Consider the following 23,080-nt stretch of genomic DNA (forward strand, 5'->3'; position numbering starts at 1 on the left):
TTTTTTGGTCTCTTAATTCCTAAACAATTGGGACCATAAGCCCCAAAATCAATTCCAACCTTCCTTTAGTGGTTATATACCTTGTGTTAAAATTTCATTGATTTCTATTCACTTATACTTAAGTTATTATTCGCAAACCATCCGTTTTCAGATGACTACAACAACGTGATACCAATATAAGAACAAAAAAAATATTTTTGCTGTCATGTAAAAACGGCAAAATTTCCTTAAAATTACCTATTCAGGAGTAGCAACACAACAACAGGTAGTCTGATTCATCTGAAAATGTCAGGACAGATAGATCTTGACCTAATGAATATTTTTACTCCTGTCAGAATGATGATTGTGGCCAAGTTTGGTTTAATTTGGCCCAGTAGTTTTAGAGGAGATTATTTTGTAAAAGTTAATGACGAGGGACGACAAACGCCAAGTGATGAGAAAAGCTCACTTGACCCTTTGGGCCAGGTGAGCTGAAAATTAACACTTTTCAGTTTCCTTGGAAATGATGAAAAAAAACAATTATTAGGTAATACAAGTGACATCTAAATTTTAATGAAGAACAAATTAAATAGTTCATTCTTTGTGAATCATTTAAAAGTTGCAGTTTTTAATCATTGATGTTAATAGAACTTGTCTGATTTATCTGTCTCTTTATCAGGTGGTTTCAATAGCCTGATTTGTCTGTCACTCAATCAGGTGATTTTAATAGCCTGAATTATCTGTCACTCAATTAGGTGATTTTAATAGCCTGATTTATCGGTCACTCAATTAGGTGATGTTGATAGCCTGAGTCACTCAATCAGGTGATGTTGATATCCTGATTTATCTGTCACTCAATTAGTGATGTTGACTATACACGGCCGAATACGGTAGCCTGATTTATCTGGTCTGACAAAGTTTCTACTCTCTTAAAATAATGCAGCAGCTTTGTGTGGAGAGTGTCATACAACTGAAACAGAAAAATAGAAAATTTTAAAATACAATATGTAAAATGAACTAGATGTGTGATCTACTGCTCAATCTAAAACATCAACCAATGTGTCTCTCCATTACTGTGTACCTTACAACAAAATTATTTTTACTAACCTGTGTACATTATTTTATTTGGCAGCATGTTGTTTTAGGTTATGGTTTTCTTTCTGAAATCGTTTAACATCTCGCCCTGTATTTTATTGATTTTGTATTTAAATTGTGTCATAGATCAAATTTATTCGTTCAGTGTATGTTCACTTGTTTGTGTTAATATGTCTAGTGATTTAGTTAAGCTATTTCAATTGCTATTTTATTGTGTTTCTTTGTGTAATGTGATGTAACACTATTGTTTCAGGTAAGGGTTCCTATTAAAATGTTTAAACCAACTGCATTTGTTTGCACCTGTCCTAAGGCAGGATGTTCAGTGGTTGTTGTTTGTTGTGTTTCCTGATTCTTGTTTTTATATATAGATAAGATCATTGGTTTTCCTCCTGATTCTCGTTTTTATATATAGATAAGATCATTGGTTTTCCTCCTGATTCTCGTTTTTATACATAGATAAGACCATTGATTTTCCTCCTGATTCTCCTTTTTATATATAGATAAGACCATTAGTTTTCCCTTTTGAATGGTTTAATACTAGTAATTTTTGGGGCCCTTTATAGGTTATTGTTTGGTGTGAGCCAACACTCATTGTTGAAGACCGTACTTTTATCTATAATTGTTTACTTTAACAAACTGTGACTTGTAAATCGTCTCATTGGCACTCATACCACATCTTCTTATATCATACTGTATGTGAAAGATTGTTGAAAAGTGAAAACATACTAACCTCATAAATTCGTTCGTGTCTATTATCTTTTAATCCTAATAGTAGTTGATCTATGTATGTATATGGTAGCCATGATGATTGGGAAACTTGTGTTCCACAAGCCTACAACAAAAAAAGTTGATAAAATTTGACAGATTTATATTACTTTTAACTATCATTAACAGATTGAACTGGTTTGTGTGTCTCTATGACATTTTTCAAATGTGCATTATTATGACTGAAAAATAATTGACAACTAACCGCTTGTCCTGACTGCACTACTATAAAACAAGCTGCTTTCTTTAAAATAAAAAGAGCAAAACATGAATCCAAGATCCATGACTGTTACTAAAAATTTGCTGCTAAATTTTTGTTTGCCTTTGAATTGAAATAAACAGTCTAATGCAAATTGCATAAACCAATCACAATATAAATTTGAGCACTCAGATTGCTTTATAATTGGGAACAGTCAGTTAGTACTACCACATAGAATACAAATCAACACTATTGACAACTGTCAGTTAGTACTACAACACAAAATGCAAGTCTACACAATTTAAAACTGTCAGTTAGAACTACCACACAGAAAACAAGTCTACACAATTGACAACTGTCTGTGTGTTTTACCACACAGAATACAAGTCTACACAATTGACAACTGTCAGTACTACCACACAGAATACAACTGTCAGTTAGTACTACCACACAGAATACAAGTCTACACAAATGACAACTGTCAGTACTACCACACAGAAAACAAGTCTACACAATTGACAACTGTCTGTGTGTTTTACCACACAGAATACAAGTCTACACAATTGACAACTGTCAGTACTACCACACAGAATACAACTGTCAGTTAGTACTACCACACAGAATACAAGTCTACACAAATGACAACTGTCAGTACTACCACACAGAATACAAGTCTACACAATTGACAACAGACAGTTAGTACTACCACACAATTGACAACAGTCAGTTAGTACTACCACACAATTGACAACTGTCAGTTATTACTACCACACAGGATACAAGTCTACACAATTGATAACTGTCAATTAGTACTGCCACACAGAATACATGTCTACACAATTGACAACTATCAGTTAGTACTACCCCACAATTGACAAGTCAGTTGGTACTACCACACAGAATACAAGTCTACACAATTGACAACTGTCGGTAAGTACTACCACACAATTGACAACTGTCGGTTAGTACTACCACACAATAGACAACAGTCAGTTAGTAGTACCACACAATTAACAACTGTCAGTTAGAACTACCACAAATTGACAACTGTCAGTTATGACTACCACTCAATTGACAACAGTCAGTTAGTACTAACACACAAAATACAACTGTCAGTTAGTACTACGTATATACCACACAGTTGACAACAGTCAGTTAGTACTACCACACAGAATACAAGTCTACACAATTGACAACTGTCGGTTAGTACTACCACACAATAGACAACAGTCAGTTAGTACTATCACACAATTGACAACTGTCAGTTAGGACTACCACACAATTGACAACAACAAGTTAGTACTACCACAAAAAATGCAGCTGTCAGTTAGTACTACCACACAGTTGACAAGTCAGTTAGTACTACCACACAGAATACAAGTCAACACAATTGACAACAGTCAGTTAGTACTACCACACATTTGACAACTGGCAGGAAGTACTACCACACAGAATACAAGTCTACACAATTGATAACTGTCAATTAGTACTGCCACACAGAATACAAGTCTACACAATTGACAACTGTCAGTTAGTACTACCACACAATTGACAAGTCAGTTGGTACTACCACACAGAATACAAGTCTACACAATTGACAACTGTCGGTAAGTACTACCACACAATTGACAACTGTCAGTTAGTACAACCACACAATAGACAACAGTCAGTTAGTAGTACCACACAATTAACAACTGTCAGTTAGAACTACCACACAATTGACAACTGTCAGTTATGACTCCCACTCAATTGACAAGTCAGTTAGTACTAACACACAAAATACAACTGTCAGTTAGTACTACGCATATACCACACAGTTGACAACAGTCAGTTAGTACTACCACACAGAATACAAGTCTACACAATTGACAACTGTCGGTTAGTACTACCACACAATAGACAACAGTCAGTTAGTACTATCACACAATTGACAACTGTCAGTTAGGACTACCACACAATTGACAACAGCCAGTTAGTACTACCACAAAAAATACAGCTGTCAGTTAGTACTACCACACAGTTGACAACAGTCAGTTAGTACTACCACACAGATTACAAGTCAACACAATTGACAACTGTCGGTAAGTACTACCCCACAATAGACAACAGTCAGTTAGTACTACCACACAATAGACAACAGTCAGTTAGTACTATCACACAATTGACAACTGTCAGTTAGGACTACCACACAATTGAAAACAGCTGTCAGTTAGTACTACCACACAGTTGACAACAGTCAGTTAGTACTACCACACAGAATACAAGTCTACACAAATGACAACTGTCAGTTAGTTCTACCACACAATTGATAACTGTCATTTAGGACTACCACACAATTGACAACAGTCAGTTAGTACTACCACACAATTGACAACAGTCAGTTAGTACTACCACACACCTGACAACAGTCAGTTAGTACTACCACACAATAGACAACTGTCAGTTAGTACTACCACACAATTGATAACAGTAAGTTAGTTTTACCACACAATTGACAACTGTCAGTTAGTACTACCACACAGAATACAAGTCTACAAAAATGACAACAGTCAGTTAGTACTAACACACCATTGACAACAGTCATTTAGCACTACCACATAGAATACAATGAGAAGGCTGAAGTTTTAAAATATTTCAGTCAACATTGAAAAAAACCAAATTGAACACGGTTTAATAATCCCTACCTTTAAACCAAACTGAGTTCTTTCTTGACCAGTTAAAGAATCAACAACAGCATCAATATATTCCATGGTCAATAGGACTCCATCTTCTAACAAGTCAAAATCTATATAAATCTTTAGTAACTCACTCATGTTTATTTTCTGAAATACATCATACTAATCATTAAAGTCATATGAAAAGAGTTAAAAATAATGTTTATCCAATTCTTGAACCCTTAATGCATGTAGATATCATAAACTTAGTCTTCTGTGCACGATTTTATCATTTTGTTTGCAAACATATCGTATAACTGTCCTTTTTTTTCTCACTGTCTGTTATGATGTGAAAATATGGCTACTAATCAATTGTAGTATTTCAAAGCTGCAGTTTACCAATTGGCATCTTATATTAAACAATCAACAAAGAAGCATGGATACTGAGCACGTGTATAACATGTACAATCAGATTATAGTTTATTTCAATGACCAGATACATGCATATTGCGATCACCAGATTTTTACAAGGAGAGTCACGCTAAGGTCTTCTGCTTACAGAAAATATGTCTGCGAATTGCTTCCTTCTTCCTGGAAGCAATCAAATAAAAAAAAGTAAACTTCTTTAAAATGTGGACAAACTAAAGAATTTTCTTCAGAAAAAAGTATATGTACATAAGTTTTATAATGAAAACTATTCATTTAGTTATAAAAACATATGCATCATTTTTTTTACATGGAGATGACGACATTTCTATGTATTGCTATCGTCTATTGTGTGCTATTGCATAAATAACTTTCCTTTTGGGTTTGTTACTTATCTATAAACATGATTAATATGCGGATAATAAGGAGTGCAAACTAACATTCCTTATTGTTTGTTATAAATACATCTCTTAATGAATACTGATCAAAATATTTTTGTTAAAAACATAAGTTAATAATATGAAAATGTTTTGTCTTTAGAGATATATATATATATGTATACAAGTAAACAAGAATGTGTCCCTAGTACACAGATGTGCCATCCGCACTATCATTTTCTATGTTCAGTGGACCGTGAAAATGGGGTAAAAACTATAATTTTGCATTAAAATTAGAAGGATCATATCAGAGGGAACATGTTTACTATATATAGCTACATTTGTATGTTTCAACTTGATTGGACTTCAACTTCATCAAAAACTACCTCAATCACCTCAACCAAATACTTTAACCTGAAGCAGGACAGACAGATGAACCAAAGAAAGAACAAACAAACAGAAGGACACACAGACCAGAAAACATGATGCCCATAAATGTGGCATAAAAATCAATGATGATATCTATGCACACGTAATGAAAAATTGTGTTAAAGCATGCAGAAGAATATCTCAAGAATGTTTTGCGACAATCCTGGCAAGGACAGGTAACTCTGTAATTGTTTTTGAGGGAAACCATGAATGCCTGCTCATATCCAATCTTTAAGAAAAATCCACTTTTTACAGAAGAGTGTCCACCATGCACTTGCAATGCACTATTATTGGAATAGTAGAATAGAATGATATACAAATGGATGAAAGTTATATATACATGTTACTGTTATACCAATATAATATAGAACAACAAACCCGTGTATACTGATTTGTATCACTACACTATAATAGTTATTACGGTGAGGTTGAACTTCCTGTCATTCATTCATCATCCACGCACGAACTTGTTAAAAAAATTATATCTCTGTACATTAACATCAGTTTCAGGTATAGAGATGTGATATTGTTTTGTGACAAGTGCTTTTGACCATCCACAAGAACTTGCGGTCATCCGATGTTCAGTACTTCAGTACTTTGATTTAATTTGAGGTTTCATATGACTTTAAAGGTACCCAAATTTTTATAAACAATTTTACCTATAAAAATATGTCTATTTGTTTTGCTCACACTTTGTTGTTGAAATAATGGAGTTCTTTGCGACTGTGGGAGGTTTAGCTAGATATAAAACTAGATTCAATCCAACATTTCCTACCATGTCAGGAATATGACAGTTGTTTTTATGAGTTTTTTTATTTTGCCATTTTATACTGTCAGTTTTGAATTTTCTTTTGACTTTAGTATTTGTGTTATTTTATTCATTTAGTATTTGTGTTATTTTACACAGAACAACTGTAGTCAAAGAACTTAGAATTGGTAATATGCTCAATGTTTTGCTTTAATTTGGTCTAATAAACTATCCTGCTGTGAATTGCTCCCATGTTTAGATTCCGTATATCAAAGAACCCGAATAATTGATTTTTTGATGAAATCAAATAAAGTTCAATTTTGGACCCTTTAGACCTCAATGTGGACCAATTTGATAACCGGGCCCAAATATCAAAAACCTATATACATGATTAGATTCAGCATATATCAAAGAACCCCATATATTCAATTTTTGTTGAAATCAAACAAAGTTTAATTTTGGATCCCGATTTGGACCAACTTGAAAACTGGGCCCATAATCAAAAATCTAAGTACATGTTTAGATTCCGTATATCAAAGAACCCCAAGAATTCAATTTTTGTTAAAATCAAACAAAGTTTAATTTTGGACCCTTTGGACCTTAATGAACACCAATTTGAAAACGGGACCAAAAATTAAGAATCTACATACACAATTAGATTTGGCATATCAAAGAACTCCAATTATTCAATTTTTGATGAAATCAAACAAAGAAGTTTAATTTTGGAACCTTTGGGCCCCTAATTCCTAAACTGTTGGGACCAAAACTCCCAAAATCAATCCCAACCTTCCTTTTATGGACATAAACCTTGTGTTTAAATTTCATAGATTTCTATTTACTTATATACTAAAGTTATTGAGGGAAAACTAAGAAAAAATGCTTATTTGGGCCCCTTTTTTGGCCCCTAATTCCTAAACTGTTGGGACCAAAACTTCCAAAATCAATACCAACATTCCTTTTGTGGTCATAAACCTTGTGTTTAAGTTTCATAGATTTCTATTTACTTAAACTAAAGTTATAGTGCGAAAACGGACGACGCCAACATCATACCAATTTTGTGGTCGTATAAAATATTCAAGATAATAACCAAAAACGGTAAAAATTTCCTTAAAATTACCAATTCAGGGGCAGCTCTAAATGCTCTGATGTTTAGTTATGGCGGCCATCTTGGTTGGTTGGCCAGGTCACCCTACACATTTTATAAACTAGATACCCCAATGATGATTTTGGCCAAGTTTGGTTAAATATGGCTCAATAGTTTCAGAGGAGAAGATTTTTGTAAAAGATTACAAAAAAATACGAAAAATTGGTAAAAAATTACTATAAAGGGTTTATCTCTATCTATAACAATATTCAAGATAATAACCCAAAACAGCAAAATTTCCTTAAAATTACCAATTCAGGGGCAGCAACCCAACCAGTTGTCGGATTCATCTGAAAATTTCAGGGCAGATAGATCTTGACTTGATAAACAATTTTACCCTGTGTTTGCTCTAAATGCTTTGGTTTCAGAGTTATAAGCAAAATTCTACATTTTACCCCTATGTTCTATTTTTAGCCATGGTGGCCATCTTGGTTGGTTGGCGGGGTCACCCTACACATTTTTAAACTAGATACCCCAATGATGGTTGTGGTCAAGTTTGGTTTGATTTGGCCCAGTAGTTTCAGAGGAGAAGATTTTTTGTAAAAGTTAACGACGACGGACGCCAAGTGATGAGAAAAGCCTATGGGCCAGGTGAGCTAAAAAATTAACCTTCACAACAATCATAAAATTCCACATAACAATGTGACATCTACCTTCAAAATACACTCAACTCAACTAAAAAGAAAGAAGTTATAAAGAAACTCCTGACAAAAATCAAATAAACAGATACAATCATTGATAGACAATCTATACACATACTTATTAATTACTAAATTTGAAAAAAAATGTTAAAAGGGTTTTCATGTTAATGAACAGATACTGTTTGGCTGCTGCATGCCACATAGTCCAAAATCAATAACCAATTTTTCTTTGTAAAATCCTGTTAATTAGTGACAATCAAATTTTTTAAAGACTTAAAATTTTTTAAAAACTTAAAACATAAGCATTAATTATTTTCGAAATTGCATTTCATTTGTTCTCAAGCCATCATTTGTCCAAGGTATTTGTAAAAAGATATCAAAGATTTTTCTAGTTATTCCCCTTTGACAAACAAATTATATGCCAACGGAGAGGACAATAGCATCTGTGTGTCCTTTAAGAAGGCTAGAAATAGTAAACCTAGTTTTTAAAATGTAAGATATTACATTTCATTGATTGGCGCTAAATTATGTCTGCAAACCATTAGTTTTCTTTCTTGTTTGAATTGTTTTTCATTTGTCTTTAGTGACAAGTGTAGTTGTAAATTTCCATGTAATTTGGTCTCTTGTGGAGAGTTTTCTCATTGGCAATCATACCAAATCTTCTTATCTTTTATATGTACATCAAAATGATTTATGAATTGTACTGTCACACATAAATTTATGGATGATTGAAAAGTAGTCTTTACTTGCCCTAAACCGTACTGGATTTCACATGCTTCAATATGTGAAAAATGTTTTATATAGCAATTACTTTCAAACCAATTCAATGATTTGATGATGTCAGATATTTTGATGCCAATTTTGAATGCTTTTCTTTAATAGTTATATATTGCAAACAACATATTTAATTCAGATGCATCATCATCTGCCATTTTTAATGTTTTGTATGCCCATAAGTGCTCTTTTACTGTTTTGTATGCCTATAAATGCACTTTTACTGTTTTGTATGCCCATAAATGCACTTTTGTATGCCCATAAGTGCACTCACTGTTTTGTATGCCAATAAAAGCACTTTTACTGTTTTGTATGCCTATAAATGCACTTTTACTGTTTTATATGCCCAATAATACACTTTTAATGTTTTGTATGCCCATATGTGCACTCACTATTTTTAGTATGCCCATAAGTGCACTCACTATTTTAAGTATGCCCATAAGTGCACTTTTACTGTTTGGTATGCCCATTAGTGCTTTTTTACTGTTTGATATGCCCATAAGTGCACTTTTACTGTTTGGTATGCTCATAAGTGTACTTTTACTGTTTTTTATGCTCATAAGTGAACTTTTACTGTTTGGTATGCTCATAAGTGCACTTTTACTGTTTTGTATGCCCATAAATGCACTTTTACTGTTTTTTTGTATGCCCATAAGTGCACTTTTACTGTTTAATATGCCCATTAGTGCTTTTTTACTGTTTGGTATGCCCATAAGGGCACTTATACTGTTTGGTATGCTCATAAGTGCACTTTTCCTGTTTTTTATGCTCATAAGTGAACTTTTACTGTTTGGTATGCTCATAAGTGCACTTTTACTGTTTTGTATGCCCATAAATTTACTTTTACTGTTTTTATATGCCCATAAATGCACTTTTAATGTTTTGTTTGCCCATATGTGCACTCACTGTTTTGTATGCCCATAAGTGCACTCACTACTTTTAGTATGCCCATAAGTGCACTTTTACTGTTTGGTATATGCCCATTAGTGCTTTTTTACTGTTTGGTTTGCCCATAAGTGAACTTTTACTGTTTGGTATGCCCATTAGTGCTTGTTTACTGTTTGGTTTGCCCATAAGTGAACTTTTACTGTTTGGTATGCCCATTAGTGCTTGTTTACTGTTTGGTTTGCCCATAAGTGCACTTTTACTGTTTGGTATGCCCATTAGTGCTTTTTTACTGTTTGGTATGCTCATAAGTGCACTTTTACTTATTTTTATGCTCATAAGTGAACTTTTACTGTTTGGTATGCTCATAAGTGCACTTTTACTGTTTTTATATGCCCATAAATGCACTTTCAATGTTTTGTTTGCCCTTATGTGCACTCACTATTTTGTATGCCCATAAGTGCACTCACTATTTTTAGTATGCCCATAAGTGCACTTTTACTGTTTGGTATGCCCATTTGTGCTTTTTTACTGTTTGGTATGCCCATAAGTGCACTTTTACTGTTTGGTATGCCCATTAGTGCTTTTCTACTGTTTGGTTTGCCCATAAGTGAACTTTTACTGTTGGGTATGCCCATTAGTGCTTTTCTACTGTTTGGTTTGCCCATAAGTGAACTTTTACTGTTTGGTATGCTAATTAGTGCTTTTTTACTGTTTGGTATGCTCATAAGTGCACTTTTACTGTTTGGTATGCTCATAAATTTACTTTTACTGTTTTTATATGCCCATAAATGCACTTTTAATGTTTTGTTTGCCCATATGTGCACTCACTGTTTTGTATGCCCATAAGTGCACTCACTACTTTTAGTATGCCCATAAGTGCACTTTTACTGTTTGGTATATGCCCATTAGTGCTTTTTTACTGTTTGGTTTGCCCATAAGTGAACTTTTACTGTTTGGTATGCCCATTAGTGCTTGTTTACTGTTTGGTTTGCCCATAAGTGAACTTTTACTGTTTGGTATGCCCATTAGTGCTTTTTTACTGTTTGGTATGCTCATAAGTGCACTTTTACTTATTTTTATGCTCATAAGTGAACTTTTACTGTTTGGTATGCTCATAAGTGCACTTTTACTGTTTTTATATGCCCATAAATGCACTTTCAATGTTTTGTTTGCCCTTATGTGCACTCACTATTTTGTATGCCCATAAGTGCACTCACTATTTTTAGTATGCCCATAAGTGCACTTTTACTGTTTGGTATGCCCATTTGTGCTTTTTTACTGTTTGGTATGCCCATAAGTGCACTTTTACTGTTTGGTATGCCCATTAGTGCTTTTCTACTGTTTGGTTTGCCCATAAGTGAACTTTTACTGTTGGGTATGCCCATTAGTGCTTTTCTACTGTTTGGTTTGCCCATAAGTGAACTTTTACTGTTTGGTATGCTAATTAGTGCTTTTTTACTGTTTGGTATGCTCATAAGTGCACTTTTACTGTTTGGTATGCTCATAAGTGCACTTTTACTGTTTGGTATGCCCATTAGTGCACTTCGGTATGCCAATTAGTGCACTTTTACTGTTTGGTATGCCCATTAGTGCACTTTGGTATGCCAATTAGCGCACTTTTGCTGTTTGGTATGCCCATTAGTGCACTTTTACTGTTTGGTATGCTCATAAGTGCACTTTTACTGTTTGGTATGCCCATTAGTGCACTTCGGTATGCCAATTAGTGCACTTTTACTGTTTGGTATGCCCATTAGTGCACTTTGGTATGCCCATTAGTGCACTTTGGTATGCCAATTAGCGCACTTTTGCTGTTTGGTATGCCCATTAGTGCACTTTTACTGTTTGGTATGCCCATAAGTGCACTTTTTCTGCACTGAACATTTTACTGGTAACTGTAAAAGAAAGGACTTTCTACCTTGAATGAGTTGACAAGCCATGTTGGTAGTGGAAACCCATGTGACAAAAGTTTAACAGCCACACATCTGTGATACTGTGATGTTTTCTCTTCATACATCTCCAGGTAGTTTTGTAATAAACTCCAGCCCATATCTGCTGCACTGTAAAGAAGTCAAATTGAAACACATTTAAAGCTCCAGTGTGGATCTGATTAAAGTGAAACCTCCCTTTGCTGTTATTTTCTGATACGTTGTAAGACACATAAATAAAGGTAAGCAAAAAAGGAGTACTATTTAAACTGACTGACATGGTGTAAGCTATGTTTGATGGGGGATGCATGGATTTTGGGATTAAAGGACATAGCATTTGCGCAAATAAATACTAATTTGCACAACTTTAACCTAAATTTCTACCTGTAAATTTAATATGCTGGTAAATAGGACTAAAAAAATTCCTCAAGTTAACAGGTTCAGTTTACAGATAAACACGCAGCTAATTTTATAAGAAAATTATAGGAAAATCATTATATTTTACAATCATGCTTGTCGTAGTAAGTTCCTCATGGTCACGCAGGGATGATTCCACTATATAGTTTAGGGCCGCTTAGCGGCCCTTAAATCCGTCAGCGGCCCCCAAAAAATGTACATGAAAATGATTTCCCAATTAAGAAAAATAAAATAAAAATTGATATTTCCGGAAAAGTTTCTGTTACCAATTAATTTTTCATAGTTTGTTGTGAAAACGTTTTAAAATCCGGATAAGAATACTGTTTAAAATTTTATGCTTACAAAATTCCGAATTAGAATAAAAATTCCCAATTTGATTTAAACTTTATCCATCAATGTTATATCTAAATTTGAATTTGCTCTCTGCCGAGGTCTGCCTTGACACCCATTTTTATCAACCTGCTGGGCGATCTGCTTTTACAAGATCGAATACTCCCATAACATATTAATCTGACAATTGTATTCGGCTGCTAAAATTGTTTGCCACATGTTGACATAATTAAATCGTTGTTAATAAAATGCGATCGTAAACAGCATTCTTATCCGGATTTTTAAACGTTTTGACAACAAACTATGAACAAGAGGCTGTCACAACGACAGCAAACCGGATTTATTAATATTTATTTGTGTCCTGGCAATATCACAAGAACCATTATTGATGAATGGTGAAAGTGAAAATCGTCAATATCAAATTTGACCTCCATTTTGTCATCCGTATCAACATCTTAAAATTTGAAAAGCTTAGATTGAATGGTTCATGAGTAAATGCAACAACGTGAATGGAAACGCCATTTCACAATCTTTCAAGAACCATAACTCCTGAACGGTAAAAGTCAAAATCATCATTATTGAACTTGACCTCTAATTTGCCATCAGTAACAACATATAAAAATTTCAAAAGCTTTGGTTGAATGATTCATGAGAAAATGCACGGACACGACTGGAAACACCATTTTTCAATTTTTCAAGAACCATAACTCCTGAACGGTACAAGTCAAAATCGTCATTATTGAACTTGACCTCTATTTTGTCATCAGTAACAACATATTAAAATTTGGGAAGCTTTGGTAAAACAGTTCATGTGTAAATGCATGGACACGACTGGAAACACCATTTTTCAATCTTTCAAGAACCTTAACTCCTGAACGGTAAAAGTCAAAATCGTCATTATTGAACTTGACCTCCATTTTGTCATCAGTAACAACATATTAAAATTTGGGAAGCTTAGGTAGAACAGTTCATGCGTAAATGCACAGACACGACTGGAAACTCCATTTTTCAATCTTTCAAGAACCATAACTCCTGAACGGTAAAAGTCAAAATCGCCATTATTGAACTTGACCTTCATTTAGTTGTCAGTAACAACATATTAAAATGTTAAAAGCTTTGGTTGAACGGTTCATGAGTTAATGCACGGACAACATTTGAGTGACGCCCGCCCGCCCGCCCGCCCGACCGACCGCCCGCCCGCCGTACATCCCCAAATCAATAACCGACATTTTTGTCACAAAAATCCGGTTAAAAATTAATCGGTGACAGAAACTTTTCCGGAAATATCAATTTTTATTTTATTTTCCTTAATTGGGAAATCATTTTCATGTACATTTTTTGGGGGCCGCTGACTGATTTAAGGACCCCTAAGCGGCCCTAAACTATATAGTGGAATCATCCCTGTTGTAGTTGATTTATTTGTTTTGAATAGACAGCTAACTTTGTAATTTATTTTCTATAGAGGTTTTGTGTCTGTTTTCAAAACTAAAACTTTTTTTTGACTAGAAATTTTGTTTTAATAAGAATCAGTCAGTTTCATTTCACACCTGGAATATGGCACATCAGTTCTATGTTATGGACCTGCAAGATGTTTGTCAACCTTAAGTTAATCCCACTCAGTGTGTGAACAACAACAACTAGAGGCTCTTAAGAGCCTGTGTCGCTCACCTTGGTCTATGTGCATATTAAACAAAAGACACAGATGGATTAATGACAAAATTGTGTTTTGGTGATGTGTTTGTAGATCTTACTTTACTGAACATTCTTGCTACTTACTTACAATTATCTTTATCTATAATGAATTTGGCCCATTAGTTACAGAGGAAAATATTTTGTAAAAATTTAAAAAAATTTACAAAATTTATGAAAATTGTTAAAAATTGACTATTAAGGGCAATAACTTCTTAAGGGGTCAACTGACCATTTTGGTCATGTTGACTTATTTGTAGATCTTACTTTGCTGAACATTATTGCTGTGTACAGTTTATCTTTATCTATAATAATTTCAAGATAATAACCAAAAAGGCAAAATTTCCTTAAAAATTACCAATTCAGGGGTAGCAACCCAACAACCGGTTGTCTGATTCATCTGAAATTTATGGGCAGATAGCTCTGGACTTGATAAACAATTTAACCCTACGTCAGATTTGGTCTAAATGCTTGTGTTTCAGAGTTATAAGCAAAAATCTACATTTTACCCATATGTTTGATTTTTAGCCATTGCGGCCATCTTGGTTGGTTGGCTGGGTCACCACACACATTTTTTAAATTCGATACCCCAATGATGATTGTGGCCAAGTTTTGGTTAAATTTGGCCCAGTAGTTTCAGACATTGTCAGAGGATAATTTTGTAAAGGATTACAAATAAACAGCTGCGCCATGAGCGCATGATATGCTCTACGTCTTGTGTGGAAGTTTTATGCAATAATCATAAATAGTTTCTGAGAAAGTTTTAAGCAATTACCATTTATTGCTTTTGAGACATGGCGGGACATGTGAAACCCCCCCTACCCTGGTTTTTTTTTACAAATATCACTAAAATAAAATTTTGAATCAAACCAAAAACTATACAAATCTTTAGATTAATATAACAAAGAAGTGTGTACAGTTTTAAGCAATAATCATAAATTGTTTTTGAGATCGTCGGGCGACATGTAAAAAAAACCCTCCCCTTTTTTACAAAATACTCAATAACTCAAAAATGAAATTTTGAGTCATCACCAAAAAGTATACAGATCTTTAGATTAATATAACAAAGAAGTGTGTAAAGTTTTAAGAAATAATCATAAATCATTTTTGAGATACGGCACGACATGTAAAAAACCCCTCCCCCTTTTTTTACAAAATACTCAAAATAACTCAAAAATGAAATTTTGAATCATCACCAAAAAGTATACAGATCTTAAGATTAATATAACAAAGAAGTGTGTAAAGTTTTAAGCAATAATCATAAATCGTTTTTGAGATACGGCGCGACATGTAAAAAACCCTCCCCCTTTTTTACAAAATACTCAATAACTCAAGAATAAAATTTTGAATCATCACCAAAAAGAATACAGATATTAAGATTAATATAACTAAGAAGTGTGTAAAGTTTTAAGCAATATCAAGAATCGTTTTTGAGATACGGTGCGACATGTGAAAAAAAACAACACCCCCCTGTTTAAGTTACAAAGTGCCGTAACTCAAAAAGTTTAAATCTTATTTTCACCAAAAAGTATACAGATCATTTGACCATCATAAAAAACAACTATATTAAGTTTCATGAAATTTAGGTTCAAGTTAGGGTGCAACATGTTTACGCCGGACAGACAGACGGACGGACACCGGACATTTGTATACCATAATACGTCCCGTCAAAATTTTGAAGAGCATATAAAATTACTAAAAATTGGTAAAAAATGACTATAAAGGGCAATAACTCCTTAACAGGTCAACTGACCATTTTGGTCACGTTGACTTATTTGTAGATCTAACTTTGCTGAACATTATTGCTGTTTACAGTTCATTTCTATCTATAATAATATTCAAGACCAGATGCTCCGCAGGGCACAGCTATATACGACTGCAGAGGTCGAACCCTGAACATTGGGGGCAAGTATGGACACAACAATTAAGCTTGATATAGCTCTGAATATGGATTGTGATTAAATAGTTGACACAACATAGGTTTCTGACATAGAATGAATGTGGTCTAAGAACTTAAAATTAAAAACTTAAAAATTTTAAATTGGACATTTACCTATTATGGTCCAAAATCCAAAATCTAAATACATGGTTAGATTCAGCATATCATAGAACCCCAAGAATTCAATTTTAGATGAAAACAAATAATGTTTAATTTTAGACCGTTTAGACCTCAATGTGGACCAATTTGATAACCGGGCCCAAATATTAAAAATCTAAATACATGGTTAGATTCAGCATATTGAAGAACCCCATATATTCAATTTTTGTTGAAATCAAACAAAGTTTAATTTTGGACCCCGATTTGGACCAACTTGAAAACTGGGTCCATAATCAACAATCTAAGTACATGTTTAGATTCAGCATATCAAAGAACCCCAAGAATTTAATTTTTGTTAAAATCAAACTAAGTTTAATTTTGGACCCTTAGGACCTTAATGTAGACCAATTTAAAAACAGGACCAAAAATTAAGAATCTAAATACACGGTTAGATTTGGCATATCAAAGAACCCCAATAATTCATTTTTTGGTGAAATTACCGTCTTTTGGTATGTATAACGCGCACATTTATACCCTGGGTCATGTTTCTTGTAAGAGGGGTGCGTGTTATACATGACTACAAACATTTTCTTTTCAGGTCCAAACTCTGACCAAGAAATTTCAAAGTGAAGTGAAGAGTACGGAATATTTGTGCAAAAACATTGATTGTTTTTTTTTATCTTTTACATGTTATAATTGTAATATGTATCCTATTGATTTGTCATGTTTTATTGAAATAAAACACATTTTATATCTTTGTTGTTACATTTATCGTGTAAATTTGTCCATCTGTTTTGCAATCTGGAAATTTGCCATGTCTTTATAAAGACACAATAAAGCTTTTGTTGTCGGTTACATTAGCCTCTGTGTTCCTTGTTGTCATAACTTACTGTTTTTGTATGTGTTCATCATAAAGAGTTGAAGAAAAGTGTATGAAAATTGAATAAACCACGCTCGTTTTGAAAAAAATAAACCACCATTTTTTCTAATGTATCAGGTGATCGCAAGTCATGTGACTTAATACAAAGTATTGTAAAGTGATGATTTACTCTATGAGAAGTTTATTTTTATAAATAGGTTTTTACTTTGTAACTTTTAAACTTTTAAACAACTGTTTAAAAACTGTTCAAGAAATAATGATTGAAAATATGATAATCCAAAATTGTCACCTGAATGAATTTAATAAGAACAAGGTCAACCTGTTACTGATTTGTTTGACATCGATTAGACCTGTTGATTGAGGTGTGATAATCCTGATTAACAGCTAGAATCATCAAACAAAAAATGAAAACAATGAGATTTTATCAATTTATTACAGCACTAATGACATTAATTATAGTTATTAGACTGATTCATAATTATCTTATTGTTTGAATCAGAATATTAATTTGGATATTTAATCTTGTCCTTGATACTCAAACAATTTATTAAATTTGGTTTAAAAAAACAAACTTTAATGAATATTTATCTCAATCTAATAAAATTCTTATTCATTTGTTTGAATATTTGCAATTTCAAATTAATAACGTATTACGTTTAAAAAACTTCCTGTTTGCTGATTTTGGAGCTGTAACTTTTCCGAAAATGTCTAGGAGTATTATATGACAAATAAACTTTTTTTTCTCTCGTTTCTTGGACCACGAAGGGGGTGCGCACTATACACAAATGCGCACTATACATACCAAAAGACGGTAAACAAAGTTTAATTTTGGACCCTTTTGGCCCCTAATTCCTAAACTGTTGGGACCAAAACTCCCAAAATCAATCCCAACCTTCCTTTTGTGGTCATTAACCTTGTGTTAAAATTTAATAGATTTCTATTAACTTATACTAAAGTTATTGTGCAAAAAACAAGAAAAATGCTTATTTGGGACCTTTTTTTGGCCCCTAATTCCTAAACTTTTCAGACCATAGCTCCCAAAATCAATCCCAACCTTCCTTTTGTGGTCCTAGACCTTATGTTAAAATTTCATAGATTTCTGTTTACTTAATCTGAAGTTATTGTGCGAAAACCAAGAAAAATGCTTATTTGGGCCCTTTTTGGCCCCTAATTTCTAAACTGTTGGGACCAAAACACCCAAAATCAATCCCAACCTTCATTTATGGTCATAAACCTTGTGTTTACATTTCATTGATTTCTATTTACTTTTACTTAAGTAAGAGTGAGAAAACCAAATGTCTTCGGACGACGATGCCAACGTGATACCAATATACAACCAAAAAATTTTCAATTTTTGGGGTTGTATAAAAACTTCGCCGACTGCAGCCTGATAGGACTGCAAAGGTCAAACCATAAACAATTCGGGCAAGTATGGACACAAAATTCAAGCTTGATATTGTCTGAATGTGGATTGTGATCAAATTTTTGGCATAATATAGGTTTCTGACACCAAATAAATGTGGTCAATTCTGAAATGGGACATTTAATTTACCTAGTATGGTCTGATATTCAAAATCTTAGAACAAAGTTAAATTTTTAATTCTTCAATCCTTAAAATTGACTGAATTGGAAATTAGGCTCAAAATTAAAAAATCTAAGGCCAAACCAAATCAATACTTCTTTTGTTGGATTACAAAGGTGTTAATTGTAAAAGGTCAACCCAAAAAGAGTACTTTTTATTAAAAACTAGTGTTCAGTACAGAGCCGGGAGTGTCTGTCTCTAAATTAATGAATCAACAAGAATGTTTCCATAGTACACTTGCACTATCATTTTCTTTGTGGAAAGGGGGGGGGGGAATATGAACCCTTAAAAAAATTGTATTTCCCCTCCCCCAACTTTAGGAATCCCACTTGAAACATTAACCATCAAACTTAATCCCAGTCTTTCCTTTGTAGTATGGAACCATTGTAAGGGAGGTAACTCTAATGCAAAACTAGAGGCTCTCAAGAGCCTGTATTGCTCACCTGACTCTACTTGGGTTTTTGAAATCATATAAAACTAGATGTGTCAAAGTGACACGAATGGCCCCTTCTCCAAAGGTTAAAAAATCTGCAATTTCAATAACACATGTGGACACAAACATGACGGTAGTCTCACATATAAAACAAGAGGCTCTCAAGAGCCTGAATCGCTCACCTTAAATTTTTTGCTTAAATCTTCCATCAATGATTATTTTGGGTTTTCAATTTATATAAATGGTTCTTCGATTCTGTCATATCTTCTTCAAAAGCAAAAACAAGAGTGGACACACTGAAATGTCTCGTTTGTCTCGTGTTCATAATATAATTTATGATGAAAGTATAAAAAAACATTGTATACCCCAAGCATTACATTAAATTAACTGTACTTGAGATGAAGGCGAGATAAACCCTTTCAGACATAAATGTAGTTCATTCACTCATTCCATACAACAAATCGAGTTTACCTATTGCTAAAAGTATCTCAGAAATAACCTCATAAAAAAATAACTTTAATCAATGAACCATGAAAATTAGGTCAAGATCAACTTACACTTACTAAACAGACATACACACCTTACAATTATTCCCTACACCAAATATAGTTCTACTATCGCTATAGTATCTGATAAAAAGACCAAATCATTGATGATTTAACATTGATCAATGAACCATAAAAATGAGGTCAAGGTCAGATAATTATTGCTAGACAGACATGTACACCTTACAAACATTCCATACACCAAATATAATTGACTGGATGCTAATTGTATCTGAGAAATAGGCCAAAAGACAAAAATTTCATTTTGACCACTGAACCATGAAAATGAGGTCAAGGTCAGATGACACCTGTCAGTTGGACATGTACACCTTACAATCATTCCATACACCAAATTGGTTATTATGCTTTGCTAATTGTTGAAGGCTGTACAGTAACCTATAGTTGTTAATTTCTGTGTTAGCTGATGGATCTTGACATAATAAACATTTTCACACCTGTCAAATTTGCAATAAAAGCTTTAGTTTTTGAGATATAAGCCCAAAACTGCATTTTACCCCTATGCTCTATTTTTAGCTATGGCAACCATATTTTTTGACAAAACAGAAAATAAAACACAAGCTTTATTCTAGACACCTTATTGATAATTCAGCTTAAGTTTGGTGGAAATTGGTTCAGTAGTTTCAGAGGAGAAAATTTTTTACCCTTTGAAATAGTTTACAACGACGACAGACGACAACAGACGCCAAGTGATGGCAAAAGCTCACATTTCCTTTTAGGAAAGTTGAGCTAAAAATCAGCTCAAAATCTGGAGGCATATAGAAAAATGTCTGTATAACTGTCATTTTCAACAATTTTCAAAGTTGTAAACCCTTAATTTTAGAGAAAAATTAGCTGAATAGAACAAAACTCAAACTTGATCTGTAACTCATCTTGGTTAACTCACACGCCAAAAAATCAGCCCAATATCTGAAAGCGTTTAGAAAAAAAGTGTGTATAACTGTGATTTTCAACAATTTATCAAAGTCAAAAGCCCGTAATTTCGGCAAAAATTAGCCGGGCAGAACAAAACTTAAACTTGATCTGTAACTTATCTTGGTTAACTCACATGCCAAAAATCATCCCAATATCTGAAAGCGTTTAGAGAAAAAGTCCGTATAAATGTGATTTTCAACAATTTATCAAAGTCAAGAGCCTGTAATTTTGGCAAAAATTAGCGGAGTGAAACGAAACTTAAACTTGATCTGTAACTCATCATGGAGAACTTATATTCCATAGATCAGCCCAATATCTGAAAAAAACTCTGTATAATGGTTTGTTGCGGAATGACGGAATGACGGAAAAACGGAATTTCAGAATTACAGAATTTCTGACAAGGGTAAAGCTGTATGTCCCCGACCACTTGGCTACAAAGTTACAAAACTTGGCCAGCACCTAATAAGAATAGGAAAATTCATACTATGTTCGATTTCATTCAATTCAGGGGTTCTTTAGAAGAAGACTTTTGTATGCATTTCCCATAGGGTCCTATGTTAAACTAAACCCTCTGCTGGCGGCCATCTTGGATGATGGATCGTCTACAAAATAACGACACTTGGTCAGCATCTCATAAGGAACATATATGCTATGTTTGGTTTCATTCCATTCTGTGGTTCTCTATAAGAAGAAATTTGTATGTATTTCCCATAGGGTCCTATGTTAAACTAAGTCCCCCCCACTGGCGGCCATCTTGGATGTTTCATTGGCGAAAAAGTAACAACACTTGGTCAGCATCTCATTAGGAACATTCTTGCTATGTTTTGTTTCATTCCATTCAGTGGTCATTGATAGAAGACATTTGTATGCATTTCCCATAGGGTCCTATGTTAAACTAAGTCCCCAGCTGGTGGCCATCTTGGATGATAGATCGGCTACAAAGTAACAACACTTGGTCAGCACCTCACAAGGAACATTCATGCCATGTTTGGTTTCATTCCATTCAATGGTTCTCTAGAAGAAGTTCAAAATGTAAAAAGTTAACGACGACGACGGACGTCAAGTGATGAGAAAAGCTCACGGCCAGGTGAGCTAAAAACCAGTATTTGATGTTTCTAGAAACAACTAAAAAATATTTTTTACTAGAACTAGCAAACAAATAGCAGAAAGTAATAACAATTAGAAACAAAGCTAAAGTAATTGTCCATTAACCAGGAAACCCTTGTTTTACCCCTTTTTTGTCCCTATTTCCTAAACATATTGAGCTATAACCCCCCCCCCCCCCTCCCCCAACACAAATCCTTACAATCCTTTTGTGGTGTGGAAACTTGTTGTACAATTTCAGATAATTCTATACATTATATGGACACTAGAAAAATGCTTAGTTGGGCCCAGCCCCCCTTTTTTTTTACCCCTTATTCCTAAACCATAGGCACCATAACCCTCAAAATCAATCCCCATCTTTTGTGGTTTCAAAACCTGAGTTTTAATTTCATAGATTTATATTTACAGATGGACAATATCCTTAAATATAAGATTATCACCTTGAATTCTGCATTACACAAGACAAGGTCACATTATTATCCTGAAGCCAGTCATAACAGTCTGTTGCCATGATACCAACATTTGATCTTGCTAAATTGACACATCTGCAAAAGGAAATATATCAAATTTTTTATGACATGAACATAATAAGAAAACATTATAAAATAATCCTATGGCATGAACATAATAATATAACATCATAATATTATATGTTATTCAGGTCTCAGACAGGGTATATACTGTGACATTCCCGACTTAGAGTTTATATCCCCTGAGCCGAAGGCAAAGGGGATATAAGCCCTAAGCCGGGAATGTCACAGTATATACCCTTTCTGAGACCTGAATTACACATATATTACGGATTACCCCTGACTTAATGTTATTTTCCAGTGCAGGTATTTGTTGACAACACATATCATATATTGAAAAACCCAACCTGATATATGTTCGGCATACGTGAAGGATTTTCTGATTTGCTGTGAACATAATTTTATCGTGTATGTAATAATTTATAATAACACTTTTAACATCAAATTAAAGTATTAAAAGTGTTAATTGCGTGATTTTGTATCAAATATGTATTATTGACTGAAGCACGTCATTATTTTCCCTCTGTGAACCTCTGACAGTCTAATAGCTTCTGA

At 33.7% G+C, this 23,080-nt stretch overlaps 1 protein-coding gene across 1 annotated transcript in view; it reads right to left on the minus strand.

Annotated features, from left to right (window-relative positions):
- Nucleotides 1–530: 530 nt before the first annotated feature.
- The window catches only part of LOC139482321 (nuclear pore complex protein Nup160-like), a 145,545-nt gene continuing 122,995 nt past the window's right edge, over nucleotides 531–23,080 (minus strand). Inside the window, exons 31-35 of the mRNA XM_071266141.1 lie at nucleotides 22,436–22,540; nucleotides 12,035–12,176; nucleotides 4,723–4,860; nucleotides 1,805–1,906; nucleotides 531–949 (exon numbers count right to left, since the gene is read on the minus strand). Coding sequence (XP_071122242.1) covers nucleotides 851–949; nucleotides 1,805–1,906; nucleotides 4,723–4,860; nucleotides 12,035–12,176; nucleotides 22,436–22,540 — 586 coding nt within the window. The 3' untranslated portion in view covers nucleotides 531–850. The remainder of the gene's footprint in view (nucleotides 950–1,804; nucleotides 1,907–4,722; nucleotides 4,861–12,034; nucleotides 12,177–22,435; nucleotides 22,541–23,080) is intronic.

This window comes from Mytilus edulis, chromosome 7 (assembly GCF_963676685.1).
Source record: "Mytilus edulis chromosome 7, xbMytEdul2.2, whole genome shotgun sequence".
In the NCBI taxonomy this organism is placed as follows: domain Eukaryota; kingdom Metazoa; phylum Mollusca; class Bivalvia; order Mytilida; family Mytilidae; genus Mytilus; species Mytilus edulis.